The sequence below is a fragment of the Gekko japonicus genome, unplaced genomic scaffold (assembly GCF_001447785.1).
Source record: "Gekko japonicus isolate JY-2015 unplaced genomic scaffold, Gekko_japonicus_V1.1 scaffold525, whole genome shotgun sequence".
NCBI classification, from domain to species: domain Eukaryota; kingdom Metazoa; phylum Chordata; class Lepidosauria; order Squamata; family Gekkonidae; genus Gekko; species Gekko japonicus.
The window spans coordinates 553,272-562,443 of NW_015163620.1; the positions used below are offsets into that span (position 1 = coordinate 553,272).

General features: G+C 49.0%; 1 protein-coding gene across 1 annotated transcript; it reads left to right on the forward strand.

Moving 5' to 3' along the window:
• Positions 1–5,085: 5,085 nt before the first annotated feature.
• Positions 5,086–8,000, forward strand: MYF6 (myogenic factor 6). The gene is made up of 2 exons (XM_015407448.1): positions 5,086–6,181; positions 7,612–8,000. Exons 1-2 carry the CDS (start codon positions 5,208–5,210, stop codon positions 7,742–7,744), a joined length of 1,107 nt encoding a protein of 368 aa, XP_015262934.1. The 5' UTR covers positions 5,086–5,207; the 3' UTR covers positions 7,745–8,000.
• Positions 8,001–9,172: the final 1,172 nt, after the last annotated feature.

The window sequence follows — 9,172 nt, forward strand, 5'->3', positions numbered from 1 at the left end:
CATCCCGCATGTATCCTGCTCTGTGAGAACAAAAAATTATAAATTACTAAACATCAGGCCGTTACTGAAAACAGTGGTTTCTAGTTTCTCCTCTTCTGCCACATAACATGCAGCACTACGCAGTATGTCATGTGCAGTATGACATCAAAGTCATCACAATGTCCATCTCCCTATCCTTGCTCTACATTTATTGGCTGTCTCAAGTCAGTAGGATGACATCATGCTTGTGTTTCATTATTGCATTATTCACCATTTGCTCTCTTTACACTTTTCCCTTGCCTCTTCTCCAAGAAGACAGCTAAGGAGAGACATCATAGAGGTTTGTAAAATTATGCATGGCATGGAGAAAGCAGATAGAGGAAGATTTTTCTTTTTCTCCTCCCATAATACTAGAAACTCAGGGAAATAAATTGTTGACAAATATATTCAGAACAAACAAAAGGAAATACTTCTTTACACAACAAGTAATTCACCACCAGAGGAGGTAGTCATGGCTATGAGTATAGAGAGTTTTAAAAGGGAGTCGGACAAAACCATGGAGAAGAGGTCCATCAGTGGCTATAGCCATGGTGACTGAAGGGCACATCCGTATAAGTGCTGGGAGGCAACATCAGGAGGAAGCCTCAGCCTCTGTGCACTGTTGTTGGCTGTCCAGGACAACTGGTTGGCTGCTTTGTGAAACAAGATGCTGGACAAGATGGACCACTGGTCTAATCTAGGGGGTTCTTATGTTCTTATGAAGCTGTGTCTATGAAAGGAGATGATTTTTAATACCTAAATGCTATCTCCAGAAGTTTCCAAACTGATGTTCAGCGCAGGCACAAAGCCCATCAAGGTGGATGAACAGACTAACAACATAAAAAACAACAGTTACAGGTAAGCAACCTATCCTTATTTCCAGACCATCATGTTTAGATGCTGAAGGAAGCTTTTTGACTTCTGCATGTTGAACCAGGCCTTGTAATGATACTTCTTGTTAAAATTAAGCATAGAGGTGCTAGAACAACAACTATAGAACTTTCATGTATAAATAGAAATTAATATGGTGTGATGTCCCCAAGAAAATGTGCCGAGTGACAGTCCACACAACACTCTGCATCAGTGAATGGTTGAGGAAGGATGTAAAATATGATACTTGGAGATGTACAGCACACATGTCTAACTTGCACTGATTACTTTAACGAAAAAATCACTCTGCGTAATCTCTTCTTCCACATAAAAATTTTATTCATTTTTATTTCTTTTGCATTTTTATCATCTGCACGGTACACAAAATAAATAACAAAAACAAGATCCCAGCTCCCAACCTACAAATTAGATCATAAGCTAGTTTGCTAGCTAGGAAGCAGGAAGGACCAAACCAGTATGAAGAAAAACAAAAACGCTGTGTGTGTGTGTAAAGGATGAGAGAAAAGGGTAGACCAGTTCAGAATTAATGGAACAGACATGAGCTTTGAGATAAATCCATAATTTTTTGCAAAATAAAAGTGTAAGCTTCAGGGCTATTTCTCCTATTATAAGACATTTTTTCTTACACCCTGAGGTCCCCTCTTCAGTAACAGCAAAGCAGATAGAATTCCAGTGTTGAGGTATAAACATCTTTGACATCTTTAGCTACACATAGGACAGAAAGAAAAAATAATATAAATCTGCACAAAATAAAATACAATGATCCAATTCATGCCAGAACTTTAGTAACTGTAAGTCAGTTCCAATAAATATGTACCAAGTCCACTTAGTGATGAAGTATCCTATCCAATATATCTACCCCCTCCAACCGAACCACATTTAAAAAAGTAAGTGGAAGGTGTTATCGGAACAGAATTTTCTATTGAATCAAGCAAAATCTTATGTTCAGTGATGATGTCCTCACTGTACTCAGGGTCAGTTTCCACTGCACAGCTTGAATGTGTACCCTCTAGTATCCAATGCTGTTGGGCAAGGAGATTTACTATGCAGTCCCTAAGCAGACATACTCCCTTCCAGTGTGCCCTCTAAGCTGAGTTAATGTGAGCTAGCTCACAGTTTTTTAGCCTCTAGATCGCACATTTTTGTCTTAGCTCAGGAAGGATGGCTCCAGAACAAACTAATTTATGCAGTAGCCAAATCGCTTGCTCACAACTTTACTGCCAGTAGCTCACTAAGTAGAATTTTTGCTCACAGGACTCCACAGCTTAGAGGGAGCATTCTAAATACATTGAAGTCAGGCTTGCACTGTTAAAACGAATGTATCTTTGTGTGATCCAGCTGCCTAAGAGCGTTGTCTGAGCTTGTACAGGTACCAAAACCTCCTTGCCCACTGTTCAAAATCACACTATTGGTAACCAATGCTCCCTCTAAGCTATGGAGTCTTGTGAGCAAAAATTCTACTTTGTGAGCTACTGGCATTAAAGTTGTGAGTGAGCGATTTGGCTACTGCATAAATTAGTTCACTTTGGAGCCATCCTTCCTGAGCTAAGACAAAAATGTGTGAGCTGGAGGCTCAAAAACTGTGAGCTAACTCACACTAGCTCATCTTAGAGGGAACACTGCTGATAATCCAAGATCAACCAGCAGTGGTAACTTCCTAAAATTAACTCTTGATGTCCTGCCAGATTCTTGCCTATTGCCTTTGAGATGTGGGGAAAACCAGTATAATTGGTATCCAGTTAGTAAAAACAAATGGCCAGGGAAGAATTCCAATACAGTAATAGTTTGTATATATCTTTTTAAAAATAATAATAATAATAGGAAAACAGACCATCCCTTTGTTCTTCGTATAGGGAAACAATGTTTTAAAAATGAATTTTTCCAACTTCAACCATGTTTTCAAAACTATAGACAGGACATCCACAACAGATTTAAAATCTGTAGAATGATACAAAACTTAACTTACTTTTGCTGGTTGGGTACAACACACTGCATGTACTTCACCAAAAAAAAGGCTGGTTCACATGTACATTGATCATTTAATGTCTGAAAAATCTAGAGATAACTTTCATGTTTGAATGGGCATATCAAAGCAAACAGAATTCTCAGACCATCTCCTATCATCAGAAAATAGCTTCAGAGGGTAGCTGTGTGGGTCTGCAGAAGAAGAGCTAGATTCACGTCCAGTAGCAGCTTCAAGACCAACAAGATATTCGTAGTATAAGCTCTGACTTCTGTTACCAGAAAGTAATGAGCCCTGCTGGTTCAGTCCAGACGTTCACCAAGTCTTGCATCCTATTTCCAACAGAGGCCAGTCAAGATCCCTGTTGAAAGCAACACATAAAAGCAAACAGTCTTTCCCTGCTCTCCCCCACCAGTAATTTATCTCCATAGGTACACTTCCTCTGATTGTGGAGGTTTCATTTAGCCATCAGGTTAAAGCTGTTGACAGACCTGTCCTCCTTAAATTTTTATAGTTCCCTTTTAAGGTCATGTAAGCAAGTTGCTGCTGTCCATTACAACTCGTGGCAGTGATTGCCCTTAGTTAGTTTCAGAGGGCAGCCATGTTGGTCTGCGGTAGTGTGAAGTATTCCAAACATGGTATAAATCTGTAAATTGTAACGAATTATACCCTGGCATTGTGATATGATCTTTTTAAAATTTCCAATCCTTTCTCTAACAATTCCTGATGTGGAGACTGTCCTTTTCATGGCTGCTTCACACTAAGTCATTGCTTTCACTAAAACTGCCAACATGAGGAACTCTTCAGCCACCACGATCCTATGCTTTCCAAATTACTTCTATCATTTGACTGAAAATCCTTGTGCAGATGCTTACTTAGGCATGGTGGAGAGGCAATCATGCTTCTGCCAAATAACAAAGACAGAAGAACTCCTCATGGATTCATGTACAATATCTCCCCACCGTTTTCGTAGCTGACTGTGTTGAGCACCTGCTTAATTTATCTGCTAGGGGATGAGGGAAGAATGTTATACAGTTTTCTTGCCACCCCAGGTAAATGCCTGCATAGCAGTGAAGCATGGATGCATGTGGTTTACGAGTGGTGACCACGTGGTAAATGGCCACTTGCAAGCCGCTCATAGTTGCACAATAAGTATGGGTTGAATTGCAAGATGGATACATGCTGGAACAATTCTATGACTGCTTTGACAGATGGTGAAAGAGGTAAAGATCTACTTGTTGGAACTGCAAGTTGCTTACACTTCAGTCATTACAGAGTTTAATGTTGTTTGTTAGGAAACAGGATGTTACCTTACATAATGTATTCAACAGCGGGAAAGTTTGTGGGAGTTGTTTAGCCTAATGAAGTGACCTGTAACCTTTGTATTGGTCAACTAACATCTTGTTTGTAGAAATGCTTTGATCTAGCATTAATGTATTCACAAGTTTATGGCCCTTTGTGTGAACCAAAGAGGTAGTTCTCTTCTAGAAGCCAAGAGAGATAGAAAGATGTAGCTGTTAGCTACATTACTGAGAGTAACTACAAGCATGTAACCTTTTATTTTATTTCTTTTATCCAAAGTACCATACCCATGTTTTATGTTGTTTTTATAGTAAAGATATTTTTCTTTTACTAAGTGTGGCTCCTGTGTTTGCAATACAACCATCGACCTTGAATTAAGAATCCCAACACTACTCCATACAAATCCACAGCATGCCGATCCCATCTTGTGGCTTGGACATGAAGGCTCAGAAGCAGAGCACAGTTAGAAAGGAAAGTAAGGCACCATCTCAAAGATGCCAGGAATACAGTTTCACTTATGACAGGCCCAGATGGCCTCTTGTCACCACTACAGGCTGAAGCTGGAGCTCTTCCCTTTGGCAGCATTCCCTAGAAGTTCAGGCTACAACAGTGCTTGTGTCACTTTATACCCCTGGGCAGGGCCTGATGGATTTGGGTCACTCACAGGAAAGGCATGTTAAAAAAAAAAACACAGGCAGAGAGATGTTTGCAAATATAATCATTACAGCCTATGTAGTATACCCTCGGAGTTCTATACTTAGTCCAGATGGGGGAAGGGAAAGGGGATTTTCATTCTAAGCCCTAGTATTTTGGCCTGAAACCAACCGCCCCCATCTCACACACATACTGGACCGCAAATAATCCACATGGGCTGAACTTTGTCATTCTCTCTTTCCGCTGCCCCTCATGGATCTTGAAGTCTGGGTCGGAGGGGTGCCTTTTCCTTTCTTTCCCCCCTTCTAACTCTGGGAGATGGTGGTGTCGGGCCAGCAGCACCCAGGAGGAGGCTGGTTGGCCGGGCCGCTGGAGGGTGATGCACCACGACAGCTCCACGTTGGATAGAGTTTCAGCGCCTACTATATATAAAGCGGCCGGGGCCCCTGATGTCACCGCGCTAATTAAATTCCGCCGTCGGGCCGCATCTCTCCGGGGGCTTGTTCGGGGAGCCCCTCCTCACCCACCTCCCGGAGGCGGCGGCGGCGGCGGCGGCGCAGAGGCGACGGGCCAGCGCAGGATGATGGACCTTTTCGAATCCGGCTCCTATTTCTTCTACTTGGACGGGGAGAATGGCGGCCTGCAGCCGCTGGACATGGCCGAGGGCTCGCCGCTCTACCCGGGCAGCGACGGCACCCTCTCGCCCTCCTCCTGCCCGGACCAGCTGGCCCCGGAGGGCGGCGGCGGCGGCGGCGGGGGGGAGAGCAGCAGCGGCGGGGAGGAGCAGCACCTCCTGGCGCCGCCGGGCCTGCAGGCGCCCCACTGCCCGGGCCAGTGCCTCATCTGGGCCTGCAAGACCTGCAAGCGGAAAGCGGCGCCCACCGACCGGCGCAAGGCGGCCACGCTGCGGGAGCGGCGGCGCCTGAAGAAGATCAACGAGGCCTTCGAGGCCCTCAAGAGGCGGACGGTGGCCAACCCCAACCAGCGCCTGCCCAAGGTGGAGATCCTGCGCAGCGCCATCAGCTACATCGAGCGCCTCCAGGACCTCCTCCACCGCCTCGACCAGCAGGAGAAGCGCCAGGAACAGCTCCTCCTCACCCCCGACGCCGCCGCCGACGCCTTCAGCCCCAAGCCGGGACACGTAAGCGCCGCCGCCGCCCCTGCCTCTGCCCCTGCCGCCCGACGCCACCCCGGCCGCCTCCCTCCGCGCCGGAGAAGGGGCCGGCCGGGGCGGGCCAGAGGGGACGCCCCCTCCCCCTCCCTCCACCCCTCCCGACTTCCTGAGCACCTGCGGCGCCGACTGGCCAAGCGGCTCGGAGCATTCCAGGGCGCGGCCCCTCAGCCCCAAGGAAGGTAACGCGGGCGGGCGGGCGGGACCCGGAGGGTGGCGAGCGCCGGGCCCGGCCTTTTCTGCGGTCCGCTCAGGGCTCCCCTCCCGTCGAGCTTCGCCCTCGCGCCTTTCGGCGTTTGCCGCGGGAAGGGACGGCGCTCCTCGTGGCTTCCAAGACCGGGCTGAGCGTTGCGCGCTGTCCGCTGAAGCCGGCTGACCCTGCGGAGCGCCCCCTCCCGCGCGCCCACAAGGTCTCGGAGGCGAAAGCCTCTCGGTGGGACTCGGACGGAGCCCCTTGCAAGACACGAGCCGGGCTGGGCCATTGACCCCCCCGCCCGTCTGGAGTAGCCGCCCCATTTCGCCTCGCTACTCCGGAGCAAACAAGGGGAGGGCTGTGTCACGTGAGCTGCCCGGGGGGGGGCAGCCCCCCCCCCCCCAGCTTTCTCTCTGGGAAGGCGGAACGCTCTCGCCACCGCGTAGCAGAATGAAACAGGAGTCCCGTGGAAACGTCAAGGGTAACAAACTTGAGACAAGCAAACGTAAAAGTATGTAATCTTAAATTTAAAACGCATTAGTGATTTAAACTGTAAATAAGTGTATACATTGAACACATAGCAATTTCAACTGTTTAACAAACTTTTAAATAAAACTTTTAAATAAGTATACACATTAAATGCATAACGAAGTTTGAGTTCAGCGGCACCTTTAAGATCAGCAAAATTTAATTCTGAGTTTAAATGACGCAGTGTGCGTGCACACGAAAGCTTATACCTTGAAGAAAACTCTGTTGGTCTTAAAGGTGCCCTTGGACTCAGACTTTGTTCTGCTGCTTCAGACCAACACGGCTGGCCACACATCTGAATCTACATTAAATGCAAATCTCAAGGGCGCCCCTGGACTCCTATTTTATTCTGCTAGCCCGATCTGGGAAGCTAAGCAGGGCTGGCCAGGGTTAGTACTTGGGTGTGTCAACGGGTGACCTCCAAGGAATACCGGGGTCGTCCTGCGGAGGCAGACAGTAGCAAAACCACCTCTGTCCGTCTCTTGCCTTGAAAGCCCTACGGGGTCGCCATAAGTCAGCTGTGACTTTAATGCCCTCCCTCCCCAAACAAACAGACTGGCATGATGGGGTGGGTTCTTGGCCACAGTTCTCAAAGTAGTCCTGCTGACTTCAGCGGTGTAGGGCCTTGCAGAGTGTTTGGGTCGGGGACTGCAACTTCACCCATTTGACGGGAAAGCCAACCGACCAGGTAACGTGGCCAGCACTTTGCGAGCCAGCTTCATGGTGGATATCGGCGGCACTTGCGGCCAACCACATAGAACTGTGGTCGGCTAGACGGCGTGGGCTTTGTGGGTAACCCGGCCGGACGGGTGCCTCGCCTTCCCCCCCCCCCCCCCCCCCCCCCGCCCCGCCATTTCTTTGCAATTGAATGCTCTGCTTGCCCAGCTGCAGTTGGGTGGCCCTGTTTGCATTTGTGGTAACTCTTTCGGCTTCCAGCAGCCTCCGTTGTCTCTCCTCGATCGTGGACAGTATCTCTTCGGAAGACCGCAAAGTGCCCAGCGGGGAGGAGGTGGTGGAGAAGTAGCAGCCCAGGAATGCTTTGGGAAACCGGCCGCGCCAGGAAGTGGCCCTCCCCTCGCCCTTGAGACTCAATCGCCACTTAGTTTAAATCTTCTGGGAGCCCTCGAGGGGAGAGGGGCGCTGCAAGGAGGCCACATGCAGCTTCTTGAGGAGGGGAAGAAGACTGACCGACCGGCGGGGGAAGTGCACAGACCAGCCCTCCTCCCTTCTCTCCGTCCCCTTCCATCCAATGTCAGAGGCATTCTCTTCTAACCTCCTGTCACCTCAGCTCTTCCTCCTGAACAAAGTCAACACACGGCCTTATGGTCTAGTGAGGATCTTCTTTGTATAATAATATACAGAAAAGTTCATTCCTGTTTGAATAAGGTTACCTTTTATTTAAAAAAAATATCTCGATTCGTGTTTTGTGTGTGTGGGTTTTTTTGTATATAAATTTTAGTTTCTTTTTTCAAAAAATTGCAAGATAAATATATGTTTAATATGTACATAAAGCCAGATAAAGTTTTGAAGGCTGTAAAATAAATGTTAAAAACCCTCTGTGTCTGTACTGGTTGGAAATCTGTGCATGAAGGCTGTTGCGAAGTTTTGCCCGTGATGAGAGGAAGGACTCTGAAGTGCTGCGAGGGGGGAGGGCCTGTAGGCTCGGACCCCTTTTGAGGGAGCAAAACGATTCATTTCAGGCAAAGGAGTATCCGCTCAACAGGGATGCCGCGAGTGCCTGGGAAGCCCGGCGCTTCTTTCAGATTGCTTTTCTGGAGGCAGAGGGAGGGAGGGAGTCCTTCGCCGCTCACTCTGAAGCCCCTCTTGGGAAGTGAAGGGAGCAGCCGGGGAGTAAGTGTTTCGGAGAAGGCGGGCCGGTTGCTTTGGCCTGGGCAGAATGGAACACGAGGCCCCCAGCCTCCTCCGGGCTTCCCTTGCGGCGCGCTCCTCTGGCGACCCTGGGGCGCTGCCTGCATCCCCCCGCGTCTTCTAGCACCCACCGGGTGGGGTGGGTGAACTAGGTCTCCCACGCAGTCAAGCGCGTCCGCTCTCGGGAGGCGACCACAGCTCCCTCACTAAAAAACGGCCTCTAAAAAGAAAGGAACACGTCCTTCTGCGGCTTCCCCTCACCATCGGGAGGGGGTAGCGAGGAGGACGGATGGGGAAGGCCCCCCCCCCGCGGCTTGTTTCCCTCAGGATTTATGGGAGGGGGCTGGGCGAGCTCTGACGGGAGGTTGTCGGCTCTCGGGGGAGGAGGCCCCTGACAGGAAGGGGTTAAGTGGCCGAAAGGGCGCCAAAACGAGGCGCCTCTTATTAGCAGGCTAAGAAAACAACCCGCTTCTGAGGCGGGAGCGGGAACTTTACAAGCGGGCCCTGAGTTGTTTATCATCTCGGGACAAGGCGACCACCAAGGAGCCGCCGCAACACGTCCCCCCCACCCTCCGGCAATGCT

Excerpts from the sequence above, each read along its gene's own strand:
- MYF6 (XM_015407448.1), top strand. The coding sequence starts at position 5,208 with ATGCACCACGACAGCTCCACGTTGGATAGAGTTTCAGCGCCTACTATA. Across the intron at positions 6,182-7,611 it reads GCCCCTCAGCCCCAAGGAAG|TTGGGTGGCCCTGTTTGCAT; the intron begins GTAACGCGGGCG and ends GCCCAGCTGCAG.